At 46.0% G+C, this 16,534-nt stretch overlaps 1 protein-coding gene across 2 annotated transcripts in view; it reads left to right on the top strand.

The window, feature by feature from the left end:
• Nucleotides 1-16,534, top strand: part of si:ch73-335l21.1 (insulin receptor substrate 1-B) — a 40,145-nt gene that overhangs the window by 10,797 nt on the left and 12,814 nt on the right. For both annotated transcript variants that reach the window (XM_041030928.1, XM_041030927.1), the window contains exon 3: nt 339-3,534. In XM_041030928.1, the coding sequence (XP_040886862.1) occupies nt 339-3,534 (3,196 nt within the window). The remainder of the gene's footprint in view (nt 1-338; nt 3,535-16,534) is intronic.

Here is a 16,534-nt window from a genome sequence, read left to right as displayed (position 1 = left end):
ACGTAAAGAGCCTATAATCAGCTGAGTGAAAGAAACTGCAAAGTTACCCAGTGTTGAGGTTAGTGTTCTCGTAACCCTACATTATGGCCCAATTCAGGTTTTGCAAATGTAGTTAAAGGAACCCTAGAAGGCAGTCATAAATGAAAGAAAAAGAGCGAGCCACCAGTGTATGAGCTTCAGTACAAATTTAATTAAAATCCCAATGTGTTTTTTCATAAGGATCAAAGAATATTATATTTAATTAAATTTGTAACTAAGAATTAATTCTCTAATACATTTAGAATATATCAGAATTATAATAGTTCACTGTTTCTGAGGGTTTTTGTGTCACATCTCAGGTGGATGATTCGGTTGTGGCCCAGAACATGCATGAAACCTTGCTGGAGGCCATGAAGGCGCTCAGCGAGGAGTTCCGCCAACGCAGCAAATCTCAGTCGAACTCCGGCCCTGGAGGAGGTGCTACTGCTTCAAACCCCATCAGTGTTCCCTCACGCCGCCACCACCCAAACCCTCCTCCCAGCCAGGTGGGCTTCACCCGCCGGCCTCGAACTGAGCCTCCTGGAGGTGCTAACAGTGGAGCAGGCGGCAGCAGTGCCAATGCCTCTCCCACCCCACGACATAGCTTCCCACGGTCTCGCACTGCCAGTGATGGGGGGAAAGGTGAGGATGGAATAGCGGGGACCACATCGCTTCAAGGGCCATGCTCCAGTCCCTCTGCCAATGGATCCTGCTCCACCACCCCTATCCTCAGGTCAAAGTCAGTCCGTTCAGCCCCCACCACAGCTGCTAAAACTCCTCTCGGCTTGATGCGCTCCATCTCCACCCCTGCGCCCTCCCCAGCCCCAAGCCTCTCGTCTAGCTCTGGGCATGGCTCAGAGTTTGGAGGTGTAACATCTTCTGCTGGTGTTGGTCCCGGGTCTGGTACCTACAGTCGTGTCCCCTCCCATCGCACCTCTGTCTCAGGCTCCCCCAGTGACTACGGCTCCTCAGACGAATATGGCTCTAGTCCTGGGGATCACACGCTCCTTCCCTCCCCGAGCCTCCCTGGAAGCTCTGTTGGTAGCGCTGGCAGCCAGTCCCTTGGCGAGGAGGGAGCCAACTACATCCTGATGGGCCAGCGTAGTGGAGGTGGCGGTGGTGGCAGCAGTAATCAAGGTAGTTTGACGTCCAGTTCCCTGCCAACACCAGGAACACCAGCCTGTGGCTCCCAGCCCCAGACCAGGAGGGTGCTGCGTCGCTCCTCCAGCCGTGAATGTGAAGCTGAACGTAGGCTGCTGAGCAAGCGGGCTTCCTTACCTCCTATGACCTTGGAGAGGCTGGCCCCACGTCAGCGCAGAGCTGAGGAACCAGCAGATGAAGATTCAGCCGATTATGCCATCATGTCGAGGAGCACCAGCCGTGAGTCCTTTACGTCCACCTCCTCTTCCACACAGAGGGAATCTGTCATGGGTGCTGGGTCAGCAGGGGGAGGAGGAGGATACTTGGATGTGGCAGGGGAGTTCAAAAGTGAAGGAAGTGGAGGAGCAGGTGGCAGTGTAGATTTAGGTGTGGACAACGGCTACATGTCTATGCTGCCTGGTGTCACTCAGCCTCCAGCATCCCTGTCCCAGTCACTGGCTGTCTCTGTCCCAGATTCAGATTCTAAACCTGCTGATGATTACATGGCCATGACCCCTAACAACAGCGTGTCCCCTCCGCAACAGATCCGGCCTCCACCAACTTCTGATGGCTATATGATAATGTCCCCCAACAGCAGCTGCTCCCCCGACCAGCGTGGAGGTCTCTCTGGAGGGGTTTGGGTGGGCAGTGGCAGTGCAGACAGCAGGGCGGGCAGTGACTATATGAACATGTCTCCAATCAGTGCTCGCTCTGTAAATGGCAGCCCCCCACCTCCTGAACACACCAGTCATCTGGAGGCTAGTTCTCAGCAACAAGCCCCCAAGATGGTGTATTCTTACTATTCCCTTCCCCGGTCGTACAAACATAACCCTTCTGCCGGACACTTTGACGATGGGCCTGGACGAGGCAGAAGGGCCAATGGAAGTTGTAGTAGGGGAATGGGTGGAGGTAGGACTATGGGAGGGCGTCAGGAGCAACCGGCAGCAGGCAGCTCGGTGGTTGGACGCCACCTGTCTCTCTCCTCCTCCTCATACTCCTCCAGCTCAGCCAGCAGCGAGAGCCTTGGGGAGAGCGAGGACCGAACTACGCAGACAGCGTGCACCATGGCTGGGGGAGCTCAGTCCAAAGACGGGAGTAAGCTCCAGCAGAAACGGGCCTCTGGTGGTTTGTCCAAGCAGGGTAGCCATACTAGAAGCAGGCCAGTGAGCCTGTTTGTTGATGTATCCAAGGCTAATACCCTTCCTAGAGTTCGTGAAAACCCCCTGCCCCCAGAACCTAAGAGCCCTGGGGAGTATGTTAGCATTGAGTTTAAGGGGGAGAAATGCAGCCAGACTGGGGTTGGAGGAGGACGTGGCAGAGGTCTTAGGCATGGCTTATCGCTCCCTCATTGCTCAAGCAGCCAGCATCCTCCACACAGGCCAACTTCTTGCTTAGGTAACTTCGTCCCCCTCTCCCGTAGCCCCTCTGCCCCCATCACTCCCCCAGCTGCTTCGGAGTATGTCAACATGGACCTGGGCCCTTCTCCGTCCCCCTCACCCCTCTCCCTCACCCCGCTAGTTTTCCCACCTTTCCACACACCTCCGACACCTCCAACTCTTGCTCATGCCCCCAAAGCCTGTGATGAGGGTACTACTGGACCTCGTGAGGAGGGGGCCGAAGTGGCAGAGGCCCCGCTTAGGAAAAGCAGAGAAAGTGTTCCATCAGCCACTGAGTCTGAGTCTCCTACATCCTGTGAAGACTACACAGAGATGGCCTTCAGCTTGAATAGCAACACCGTCCCTAGGTCATCATCCAGCGTCTCCCCCAAAGCTCCTTCCCCCACCAGGACTGATCCTTCTGTTCCAGTACTGTCACTGGGTCTAGACTTCCCCCTGGCCAAACCAGGACTCAACCCAGATCATGGCGCTAAAGTAATCCGGGCCGACCCGCAAGGACGCAGACGCCATTGCTCGGAAACCTTCCTCGCCTCGCCTTCCCTCCCCACCTCTACCTCTACTTCCTCTTCCTCAACTGCCTCCCTTTTTCCAGAACACGCCCAAGCTGTGGCCCGCCGGCTGGGCTTTGAAAGCATGCTGTGGGGGAATGGTGCAGTGTCTGATACCCCCAATCAGTGCCCCCTCCCCGGACAGCAGTCTCTTCCCACAAACACTCAGACTTCGTCCACAGAGCAAGGTCTTAACTACATTGACTTGGACTTGGTCAACAAAGAGAGCCCCCATTTGGGCCTGGATGGACCCTCAGGTAGCCAGACCCCTTCTCGTCTCTTCTCTGTACTGGGTGGAGGTTCTGGGATTGGGGGAGTGGGCACAGCAGTTGGCAGCAGCAGCAGCTCCAGCCTCAACACGTACGCCAGCATCGACTTCTACAAATCAGAGGAGCTGCGGACACATCAGAATGGAAACAAGGAGGGAACAGGTCAGAGCTGCTTTTGTTTTTTCTGTGTTCAGTATCATGTCTCTTTAGTCTTCCCTTCACACAAACACCCGTCATCCTCTCACTTTCTCTTCCACATTATTCTGATGGAAACCAAAAGAAAAAAAAACACTTTCTAAATAATCCAGTGGAGCACAGTCTCCCTTTCCATCTTTGCTTGTAATCAGACTTCACCTGGCGCCATATTAGAACATAGACACTCGTCTGCTTTGTGTGACTGTCCACTTAATCCACAATATGCGATATAGATCTGCTGTGCTGACAAATTGTAAATTGATTTCCTCGTCTGGGGGTTGGTGCACTTCTAAAGCCATGTGCACACTTTTTACCTGATGTGATTATGTAAGGTGTCGAAGGCCAGACATCCTATTGGAATATCAATGAATATCGATATTCTGGAAATGACTATTGATCCTCTCTAGGATTCTTGAATGTTGTGTAAGCGTTGTCAGTGCTGCGCCTCCTCAGTGCAGGTTTGGGTGCAGATTCAGGAGATGTTTGTTCCCTCTGCTCCAGGTTCAGCTGTTGTTTTCTGTTACACCACAGTGCTGCTCTTACACTGAAACATTCTAATCCAGTTTCAACAAAGTTGAACTTTGACCCTGTTTTCTGTTAATCTGCCAAATTAAGATCCCCCAGTGTGAGTGTGTGTGTATGTGTGTGTCCTGAGCAGGAGAAACCACTGGAGGAGAAAAATGATTCTTCCATGGATCACATTTCAGATGTATATATATATAAATGTTGTGTAATTCAAGCAGAAAACTCTATTTTGTTAGTTTATCCCACTGCAGAGTTTCATGATGTTATAGAAACTAGGATTTATTTACTTGTAATAATTTGCAGGAGTCATGCTGTAACACAAGACTGAGATTTATTTGCACAGGTTTATATATAATACATACTGTGTATCTGCAGTGCTGTAGCTGCTGTGCTGTCAAACTTTCTTCTGTCAGTAAGGGAGGTCAGTAAGTGCAGATGATGAATTTTCATTGTATTTACATTTTTTCCTACTGCGTGGGGCAATTTTCTAGCTGTGGGGTACCACCACAGTTAAACAATGCCTCAACTAGGTCACTGTGAGACGTTTCCTCATAGAAAAACATTCTCTTTGAGCTACTGTCTGCACTAAATTGCCCCGTTAAGAAATAGACGCCTGCAGTTTAAGCAGATAGAGCAGCATTTAAATGGAGATGTGGATTTATATGCATCAGTAAAACACTCAGTAGTCTTACTTAACCTTCCACAGTGGGGCTCTTGTGATGAATGCATCCTGCCAAGCCTTGTTGTTTATGTAGCTCTGCTTGCTTCCACATGATTTGTACTGTAGGTTGTGTTGGACCTAAGCCTCCTGGGTTTTTGCGGTAAACATTTCATAGCTCTGCTCCACAGTTGGATTTAATGAAGAATTTAAGGCATTAGCAAAAATTCATCATGGGATCTTGCGGTGAGTGCAGCGTGGCTGAGCTCAACAGTTGGTTTTCATGGATTCCACAGATGGAAATGAACCATCAGTCTGCGTCCATACGTCGCCGTGCTGGTTTTATTGGGAAGTGGAGGCCGTGTCGGTGGAAGCAGGCGGTGTTGTTGGTTGTATTTTAAATAGAAGTGCGAGCAGGCTGCCACAGTGGGACCATATGGGCTCTGGCTGCTGAGTACGTCAGCGGGGCAGCGTGGGGGAGAATGTTACACATTGGCTGTGAATGTTGAGATGGGGCCAGTGCTTCACTCACACAGCTCTCAAATGCCTCTGTACAGTGTTCCCCCTCCTTTCATCCCTCCATTCCACCTCCCCCTCTTTCCTCCTTCAATAAATGATCCTTTTGTTTGAGTGTTTTTACCGCGGTGGGCTGGCGGGCCTCAGCAGGGCCAAGCCCCGGGACTAGTGGACTCTCCTGAAAGTGTTTTCCCTTGCAGTCTATAATTTGTGTATATTGCTTTCTTTATTCCTTCTGACCTTATTTTCATCTTTATTGCCCGTCTTTGTTTTTTCTGTCTACTTGTCCTCTCTCTTATTCATTCTTCACAGTCTTCATCTTTGTCCGACATCTAGGCAGATGGATATTTGAAATTCTTTCCCTCCCTTCTGCTCACTACACATGCTATTGTTCAACTTTTTTTTTTCACCAAAACCTCTCTTGTCTTAACGCCTTTCGTCCTCCTCCCTTCTCACATTGTGTTTCACTCCGTCCTTTAAATGCTTGCAGAGGCACCTAAAAATAGGTTTTAGTATCGTGCTGAGACGTTATCCTTTTGCAGTCGAGCAGTCGGAAACCAGAGAGAGAAAAAGGGACAAAAACAAAAACTAAAAGTGACAATATCATCAGGATGGCATCTAATCTACCCATTACTACAAACGAAAATACAGTTTAGAAACGATTAATTATCATGTCTGTGTGGATCTTGGGCACTTTTTTTCTGATCTGCTGTAATTATAGGGATCTTTTTCCCCTACAGGCACCAGCTTGTATAGGAAAAGAGTGTGTGTATGTCTCAGGGGGCACATACTTTTGGCATATGGGGCCAAAGGCTAAAACTGAACATCAGTAGTGGGACGCGTGCCAAAAACAATCCCGTTGGACAGCGGTTATGTGTTATGTAATGTGCAAAAAATAACCTCTCATGATTTAGATAATGAGGAAAAGCAGTCTGAGCTACTTCACTCCTAATAACCTCTTTTTAGAAATAAACTAAAATCGAAATGAGTCAACTACAGCAGATGCGATGTGTGTGTGTGTGTTTGCTTTTTCGCCTTGCGGCACACATTTTAACGCTCTGTGAGAGTGTGTATGAAGAAAATGCGAGTGCTTTTTATGAGCGTCAAGTTCAGCCAAAGTGTGTGAGACAGTGAAATGTGTATATTTCACTTTGCTGTGAGGATCTGTGTGTGTGTGTGTGTGTTTCCCATGTAATGGATGAATGCCGTGACTTTCATTAGTTTATGAAGTGGGGAGGATTTTTGGGACAAAATGTTAATTTTAATGAAATCAGCCACCAGTCCTGCAATCTCCCCCAAGAAAACCATGTGAGAGAATTTTATTATCGGTGCTTCCAGCTGTCCCTTCCCAGCCAATTATTTTATTTCTTTACCACCTGGAGCCGGATGTGCATGCCAGTCTCAAAATAACCTGCAGCCCTTTAAAATTCATTCCCTGAGACTGTATCTCCCGTAAGGATCAAGTTTCCTGTGGGGAAATCCCTGCATATGTATCTATGGTTTAGATGCAGAGTAAAACATGAAGTCAGGAACCGAGAACCAGCCTCAGAGCCACACTTTGATTTAATCTTGAAATACTATAATCATAATGCATTGAAATCTAAATTGTGTTCTGTTGTCCCTCAATTACGAATCACATGGATATTGTTTTTGTTGTTGTTGACAGTTCACAGAAGCAAGGCTGTTTACATTTGTCTGCTGTTGCCTCATTAGGCAAAACTCATGCATAACTGACCAATTGGATCAGTATCTACAGTATGTGGAGTGTGTGTGTGTGTAGACTGTTATCATTTATCATTTCTCAGTTTGTTACACAGGTAAATTGTCACTTTTATATAGTATAGTAATTTATATTGTGATATAAAATTTCTGGTCTCTAATCCAGTGAAATAAAGCTTTCAAATCTCGATACTTTACTTAACTGTATCAAAAATACTTAAAAAAAATAATAATCCAATAAAAATATATAATTGTGGGTAAGAACTTACAGAAAAAATAATAAAAATGACTGAAATTGAACTTTAACTGCATGAAAATAAAGTACATAAACTACATTGACACCGAGACTCCCAGCTGCATGTAGTTTTATTGGTAACACTGCTGGGTTTTTGGCCTAGTTGGCACCTGGTTGGCACATTCCCACATCCTCAAAGGTTCCAGGTTATGTGGGCCAGGAAGAGGTAAACATACTTAAAGTCAGTGAGTGAAGCGACTGGGAACACACACACACACACAACCAAGTTCTTTTAGAGACCAAATCCTGTTCACCCGTGGACATTAGAAGTGCTGTGTTATCTGCAGCCGTTCCCTCCTTCCCTGCCTGCCTGTCTGAGAGAGCGCTGTTCTGTGAATGAAATTTGGTAATGAAAGGCCGCACCTATCTGAAGAGGATTCCAGTCAGATGATCAGACAAACTGCAGAAGAAGCCAACACCTTATCTAAACCACTTTTATTCAGAGGTAAAACAGAGAGTGAGTGAAATGGACATGTCCATTATAATCCACCATTGCACAGGAAACTATGATGAGTATAAGAGGCCAAAGTTAAGACAGGAGAACAGAATAAACTGTAAGAGATGTTTACAGTGGACATTTTAGTTAATTTGGCCTTTAGTTTTAATTTTGACTCCTTCTTAGATCTCGCAGTTAACTCTGTGATTGTATATTATCATAACTGATAGAAATGGCAGCCAAAGCCACAAAATAAGGCAGGAAAATAAGACTTAAATCCTAATAGATGCGAATGCGTTCAGTGTTCCATCGCTAAATCATTGAAATGATTTACAGTGAACGTTTAATGCGTCTGTGTTGTAGCACACGTTCATTCCTGTGCACGTTACACACGGTTTTCCTTTATAGACCGAGATGACAGGCTTGTCCTGCTGGGTGTGTAATCCAGGCCAACAGTAGGTTAGACTAACAGCACTAGTAGTGTTATGTAAAACGCAACCACGTGGATAGGACATGACCCCCAAAGAGGGTGAGGCTCAGGGCACTATGTGTGTGTGTGTGTCTGTGTGTGTGTGTGCGCACACACTCAGTTGTTTATCTGTTGTGCTTTTTTAACCTCGTTTGTGCTTTGTGCTGGCGGCAGACTAAGCTCCAGCCCGCTGTGCAGAGTTAGTCCCCTCAGCACAGTGACACACAGCTCGGTTCATATTTATGCAGAGTGTAAAAGCAGCCAGATGTGGAGCCAAAGCAGCCGGAGTGAACATGTGGAGGACAAACCCAAGGTTGATATTTGACTATTAAAAATCCTGCATTTCTTGCCAGTTAATTAGCGCGGTTATTAAGAAGCTCAGTCTTATTCTGGTATTTTATCCTGATCTTTTTAGCTTTTATTTATGTAATGTGACCCTTTTTAGGTCGAAGAAACAAAGATAAAGGAGCAACAGCAACACATTTAGCTACAGTAATTTCTGAATATCAGATTTTGTCCACTAATGTTCCTCCCAGACTTTCAAATCTTTTGTATTCGCCTGTTGTATAATCAACTGTATGGATATGAAAAACAGGACGAGGTGGGAGGTGCACCCCTGCATCTTATGATTACATAATCCATATTAAGCTGGAAATTAGCTCAAATTTCTCTGCATTGCAAACTCAACTTTCCTTCATTAGCCTAATTATGGTATTACACAACTGATTTGCCCCCATGGGAAGATGCAGAGCAACCTGCGCAGTTACACGAGGACAGCAGAGAGGCCTGCGTCCACTTCCTTCTCAGTCTGCGTAAACAAAAGCTGTGTTTATCTAATGTTTTCCCCACGCGTTTAGATACGTTTCTTTGGATAAAATCTCAGAATGGAGGAGGTCAGAAAGCACAGCCCACAAGGATTTTTGGTTTGTTTTGGTTAAAGTCAGGGACGTTTCGTTCTCTGAAGTCCAGTTTGCTTTGTTTGGGTGGTCTGTTCAGGGAGTCACTGAGCTCACACCGCACTTAGCAACAACTCTGCTCTGTTTGGGTTTTCAGGGCGTCTCGAAGGTTATGTGTCCGTCCCAACCACATGTGTATATTAGAGGACTCAAAGGCTGAGGTGTTTTTTCCTCGCTGTCTTTGAGGGCACACCATGTGATGAGGTCATCTGTGTGCGCCACAGCAGCAGCACCAGCATCGTCTCATTGCAGCTCCTCGCCTTTGTCCAATGAGGCGAATCGGAGGGTTACATGAGTAACTAACACACACTCACATATGCAGTTTTGTGAGGGATGATCAAGCTGTCACACACACCGCTGCTCACTATGCAGTGTGACGAGACCGCGGCCAACAACAGTCAGCAGAACAGAATTCAACAATACAAATCTCTGGAAGTACTGTGAGCAGCTTTCTACGAACATGTGTGAGCCAGTGAGCGTCTGTAGTGCGAGCATACAGGACAGTAACGGCCTGCACAGGCTTTGCAGTGACATCACAAATCTTTTTGCAGCCACATCTGGCGCCGTCATGGAAATCCACTGGAGAGTTTTGCAGTGTGAAAACAATGTGCTAAATATATAACAGCAGCTGAACAGCAGGACTGTCACCTGGAGAGCAGGTGCTGTCGGGGAAGTTAAGGTCACTTCAGGGATGTTTCAGGTCAAAATGTAACAGAATCCAGTGTTTAAGAGAAAAAAGCCTTTTCTCCTGACGGTGATATTGTATCGGGTGTGTCAGGGCACTTTTTCATGCATTCTCACCTTGAGTTTGTTGGATGCATGTCAGTGTTACAATCAACTGTAGACTGATAAGTCAGCTTAGTTAAATATAGTTTACCACCTGGCTTAAACAACACTCTCTGCTCTGGGTGAAAGTTTGAAGTGTGTTGTTCACAGTCAGCATCACCTCAGGCTGTTCGCTGTAGCTGAGGTTCACCAGTAGATTTCTCTGCTCTGAAAAAAAAAAGAAAAATTGAATTTATCTTCTCGATAGCTTGTGGATTAATTGGATTTAATGCTGTGATTTAAAGAAGAATGGTTACTGGCTTTTGCTTTCATGGGAAGATGACGATAGCACTTGCTATTGTGTGTGTGTGTGTGTTGTTTCAGATGTTGCCTGAACTCCTTTCTTCCACAGACTAATCTTCCATCGTCAAAGTGTCAAAGAGAAGCGAAAACAAGTGGATTTGGCTCTGCAGGGTCATTAGAGACTAAATCTGTACCGTGTGTGTTGTGGATGTCAGACCATGCGGTCTCTCTGAGCACTCCCTACACCCTCCTCAGCGCTGATCAGTTGAGCTCTGCTCCAAATCTTGAGTTTCGATGGAAATTTTTCTGGCTTTGCAGATTACGTATGTGCATGAGTAATATTTACCGTCATTGCTACATATTTGCTTTCATGCTAGTCCTGTTTGCCTCATCTGACAGACATCAAAAGGCCTTTTTCATTAAGCACTGTTGACTCTCAAACATTGAAGCTGGACACGCCGGCAAGCGCGGAGAATGGATGAGGATGGTTTTCACAGCTTTTTCAAGAGCAAAGAGGGAGAGGGGGAGATGGATGTGGAGAAGAAAAGGGCAAAAGAGGGTGTAGAAAGAAGAAAGGAAAGCGTTAGGGCCGGAGAAAGAGAAAAGTGGTGACTGAGAGGTAGATTTAGAGAATGGAGATGATTACTCATCGTTTAAAGATGTAGAAAGTCCCATTTATGTTGTGCAAATAGGAGCATTTGCACTCATACTTTAATACATTCAGCTACCTGCAGCTCCTACCACCTGAAAGGTTGTGCAGGAGACTGAACGGTGAGTGGTTCTTTCTTTCATGAAGTGACAACTGTCAAGAAAAGTTAATATTAAAAGAGCCACTGGAGGAAAGGGTAAGTCATGTGCTCGTTGCCTTGGTGATCACCAGTGGGGAAAAAAAAGTCATTCGTTTGTCAACTCTGGCGTCCCATCGCTCCTTTTCATTCCCTCTCTCCCTCTCTGTGCCTCTCTCCCACCCTGTTATCTCCCGCCCGGTTTTGTTCCCTCACTCATCTTCCCAAGACCTTGACCAGGCTGCGCTTCTCGTCTCCGACCGCATGCTATTTTTTAAACTGCACACACACACTCTCTTCGATCTTTCTGCTTGGTATGATCTTGCTGATAGTGGCAGAAAAGTGATGTGAAGAGTGTGTGTGTGCGCGATGCTTTGACGGCATATTCGCAAGGTCAGGGCGAGAGCTACGGACCTGAGTGGCTTCATTCTTGTGAATCCTGTAGAGGTTAGCGGCAGCTGACGGGGCGAGGTGTGTATCTGTGAGACGTGTTTGTGTATAATTCCAGTAATTCCATTCACCCATGGGGGGTCAGATCTCGTTTCCAGGCCTTGATGTGACTGACACATCCTTTGCTCTACTCCTCAGCAGTGGCGTGCCGTCAAGACAAGCAAGGAAAGCAACGCTTGATCAGTGAAAGCTGAAAGTCGAGCAGTTCAAACTAATGTAGAAGCAAAATCTCTCAGTACGTCAGCATTGTGTTCGTTAAAGGATCTGAAATTGCCTGTTTACTGCCCTCTTGTGGCCGTAGGATCTATCATTTCTGTCATTTTTGTGGCCGTGTCCCGCTGGGACTTGTCACACAGAAGGGGGAGCCGCATTATTTGGACTTCTGCTCTCTGAAAGTAAGAGAGATTTGCTGCTTGTACAGTCCTTGTTGGTGTAGTAAACGTTGACATGGTGGCTGGTGGTTGGGGGGGGGGGGGGTCGTCGGTGGGTCTGGGTGGGGCGTGGGGCCCTGCTTGCCTATCTGTAAGTCACCACACGCCTCTGCCTCTCAGGTATCACTTACTCACGTACACACACGCCTAACTTATCAGGTAATCCATTATCACTCGCTGTATTCAAGCTAAAAGTTAAACACATTATACATATTTCCTGTGAAGCTCAACCTATAAAGCAAATGTAGGTTAATTCAACAAGGGCAGCATTTGACGATAAGGTGTTGGCACTGAAAACAAAGAAAATTTAGTTGCTCAGAGGGAATGTGGTCACTGCAGCTCTAAAAATACCATATCAGTATTAGAGGCAGCAACAGCAATATCAGTATTTGAGTGTTAATGAGATTAGTCTGGTGATTATTTTCCTGGTTAATCAGCTAATTGTTTGGTCTATAAAGGTGACGTCTGCTTGTTTTGTCCAACCAACATTCCTAAACCCGAAGGTGTATAGTTCAGCATCAGATAAGACAAAGACAAGCTGCACACCTGTGCACTCTTCAGTGTGAGGAATGGAAACTAGGAGATGTGCTGGGAGATGGCATTTTTTTCTTGGAAAAAAAAATTCTATCACTTTTTCAAATATTGTTTCGGCTCTAAACAGTATATGTGCTGCTGTTTATCTTTCCCCATAGACACATAACACAAGCAATTATTCTTGAGTAGGATCCTTTAAATTAAAAGATCGTCCAATAACATTTTCAGTTGTAAACAGTGAACAGGGTGTGTGCCCTTCCACTGTTAAAAATTTACAATATTGAAAAATACTCGTTTTGTTTTTTTGGCTCATTTATCCATGGAAGAACTTCTGTTTTTCAGCAGTCAGTCCCTCAGTTACCCTCGTGCTTAACCCCAGTGGAGGTTAAACAACTTGCTTGAAGGCCCCTCGACAGGAGCTCAGACCTGGCCCTTTCTCTTTGTGTGTGTGTGTCTGTGTGTGTTTCTGGTAAGCGAATGTTAATCAAGGTAGTGAAACCTCAGCTAATGGTTCAGTACTCTAGTCATGTTTTGACTGACTAGTGCCTTATTCACATGCATTTGGCACACACACACACAAGAACACAGCGGCAGGGGAATGAATTGTATTGGCAGCTTGGTCAGTCAAAGAGGCGCCGCCGGACAGACTGAATGTGTGTATCTAGTGTGTGTTTGTTTGTGTGTGTGTGTGTGTCTTGAGGACTTTCGCCCCTGAACTTGTCATTTGATGTGACAGAAAAGGGTTTGATTGCCACACCTCTTTAGTTACATTACAAAGCCCTGATTTATTTGGCTTGTACACACACAAGCATTAAAACACACACACACACACACATACATTTCACACAGACACACACACACACACACAAAAGTCTCAAGGCACTGTTGCTCCTAATAGGAAAAGCTGAGGCAGATCATCCGAGCCAATCACCTTTCAGGAAGCAGGGATCAGCCAAAAAGCTCCTCAGCTAATGGCCAAAGTAACCTTCACTGACCTGCCCCTGGTCTATCCCGACTACAACCACACACACACACACACACACATTCACACACACATACACCTCCTGTCTCTTTTGTCAATACTGTTTTGCTCATTCTGTTTTGAACAAAGCCCCTCTGCCCCTCTGTGCCTCTATCCTCCACTCTCCAAACCTCTCTTTCTTCCCCTCCTCTTCCTGTTTTTTCTTCTTTTACCCTGTGAACTTTTTGTTTGCTCTTTTTTATTTTCACGTCAGACTTTTTTTTTTTTTCTTTCTTTCTTTCTCATAATCATGTTTCACAGATTAAGGAGCTTTCAGCTGAGCATGTGAGAGATGTTTGTGCTTGATGGATGGATGGATGCAGCCCTTGTGGATCAACGCCATCCATCATATATAATATACACTACATGATCTGATAAACCTGCAGAGCACGCCTGCTTAAAGAAAACACTGTGATTGTCTGAATGTAACTCTCATTACTACAGTGTGTTGCGTAACACATACTGTGTCTGCATGTCATGTTTTGAATGCTTGTTCTTGTGTTGGTGCATTTGTGTGTAACATTAATACCATTTTCACTGTCTGTATAGTAAATATGAAGCTACAGCTCGCAGTAGATCACTTAGCATGAAGACTGGAAAAGGGGAAACTTGGCAACTACTTGGCACCTGTTGAGTATTTAGTGTTTGGGACTGGTCAAATAAAACAAGCTATTTTTTTTTTACTATTTCCTGATCCTATAGACTAAATTGAAAAATTACAGGCAAAAATACTTAGTTTCAGCCCTTGTTTGACGTTTTTACAGGTTACATTGCCGTGTGTTCCTTTCTCTAAGTAGCTTCTGTGTATGTGTGTGTTTACGTCTGTGTATGTACATGCCTCTGAATGTGTGTGTGTGTGTGTGTTTGCTGGGCAGCGTGCCAGCTCCGTGTACGAGCATGATCCTGGCCACAGAGCGCTGATTGTGCGCTGTGGTATGGGATGTATGCCGGGCCCGGAGAGTGTCGGGCGCTGCCTAAAAGAACGGAGCAGCCACCCACCAACCCACTGGGGTTACTGAGTACACGGGGGGGGGGGGGGGGGGGGGGTGGAGGAGGAGGGAGTGTTTCCCTCCTTTCACACACACACACTCTCACACTCCTTCTTATTTGTCTCCCTCCCTTCTCACACTCTCTCCCAGGAAAACGTTTGAGCTTCTCTTTTTGCTTTATTTGAGCTCTTGAGTTTTCTGCGTTCTTCTCACTCTGAGTTTGTTCCCCAGTCTCTCTCTTTTTTTTCCTCCGTCTGTCTCCTTCTGCCACATAAATTTCTTTTTTCCCTACACACACACACACACATCTCTACTCCGTCTCAGGTGATTGTCTCGATGTCAACACCGCCACACTGTTTCTCCCCATGTCTCCGCCATGATCAGTGTGTGTCTGACTGTGTGCGTCTCTTTGGATCCAGGGCCACGGCATCACTCAGCTGCTACTTTTCTAACTGGGTTCGTCTGTAAAGAGCTTAGTGCCGGTGGGCGTTGGAGAACACTAAGCTGATTACCGTCTACTAACGAGACACTTCTCACATGGAGTCTGTACTTGTGTGTGTGTGTGCATATGCTTCTATCTGGCTGTTGTTGTTGTTTGTTTATGTGGCTACGTGTGGTTTCAACACATGTGTGCGTTTGTGTTTTTGTGTGTGTTGGATCTTGAGCTGTGCTGAGGCCGGATGGATCAGGTGAAAGAGGTTCAGGGGATGAGAGGAGGTCAGAGTTGATCTCGGGGTCAGCTGAAATGCTGACGGTGACAACCGGCTGAGAATCCAGTTAAGACTCCTGCAGCGGGGGTCAGGTTATTCTCAGTGAAATCCCTTTTTTTTTTTCCCCCGCTCAGGCTTAGCCTTGATCTGACTAGACTGTTTGATTTGGGCCCAATTAAGCCATTTTAGACTAGACAAGTATTTTAGAGTAACTGCTGGCTGAGAGGTGATCACATGCTGCTTGAATATTTTATTCAGACCTGTCAGTAAATACTGTCACAACTTTAAATTGCTGCAGGGGGAATCGTATGTATGAGAAAAATGAACCAAAATAATTCTTTGTGCTTTTAAAAAATATCAAGAGTGTAGTGAAAATGGGGGGTGAACTGTTTTTATGTGTAGCTTCAGTCAGCCGATCCTGCAGCAAGGAGCCTGGAGAGTTTTCTGCAAAGCAGAAGTTGAGTTTGGGTGTTTCAAATTAGTAACAAAGAGCTGAGGATCATGGGACCGGTGGGGCCATCTTTCAGCTTCATACAGATTGCTCAACTCTTACTGCCTAGAGGGAAGCTATAGGCTAAACACGCTCAGTCTGCATTTCAGTTACCTAATCCTGACATATCGACCGGGGTCCATGTTCTCTGCAGCTCTGCTCAAATTGATCAAGAGTCAAAATGATCGGATTTAATCTCAGACAAACAAAAGAACATTTTCCAATATGGACACGTGGACAGAGAGGTTTAGAAATATCCCTGACTGTTCCCCTCACTCATACAAACACAAATGTCCTGTAGCCATCTGCGCGCACATATGAAGAAAACTCAACATGCCCCCCCCCCCCCCCAAACATTTTCCTCTCTCCATATCATTGAAATCTTCTCTAAGGTGATTGAGAGAAAGAACAAACAGTCCCTCAACCTGCCTTATGTAACTCATCAGTGCAGATCGAATGAAGGAGCGGAGATGTTTGCTCACCGCTGCCATTATTGGCCCGAGAACAGTCGTTAACCTTTAGAGTGCTGCCTCACCTCCACGTCACCTCGGCGTCAGCACCATAACGGGGCCTCAGTGGTAGAACTAACAGCTTCCTGCAGGGTTTTATTTTTTTTTAAATTGCCCAAATTGCTGTGGGACACAGGATGTGTGCATGTGTGTGTGTGTGTGTGATGTGGAAGCAGTTACATGTAAACACATGGGTTTTCTGACTGGAAGTAGTGTTCCTGGGGTGTTCGAATTAAAATGATTTCCTGCGTTTACAGACCAATCCGTACTTTGTGGTGCAGAACCGTTTAATCAGTAGTCGATTCATTAACGTATTGCCACAATTTATTGATATATCGAGAGTAGTAGTACAGCATATTTATGCTCGGTCACTGGTTATATTTAATCATCGTTAAAGCCAAATCTG

This window comes from Toxotes jaculatrix, chromosome 23, assembly GCF_017976425.1.
Source record: "Toxotes jaculatrix isolate fToxJac2 chromosome 23, fToxJac2.pri, whole genome shotgun sequence".
Lineage (NCBI taxonomy): Eukaryota > Metazoa > Chordata > Actinopteri > Toxotidae > Toxotes > Toxotes jaculatrix.
This window is presented reverse-complemented; position numbering and strand designations above follow the sequence as displayed.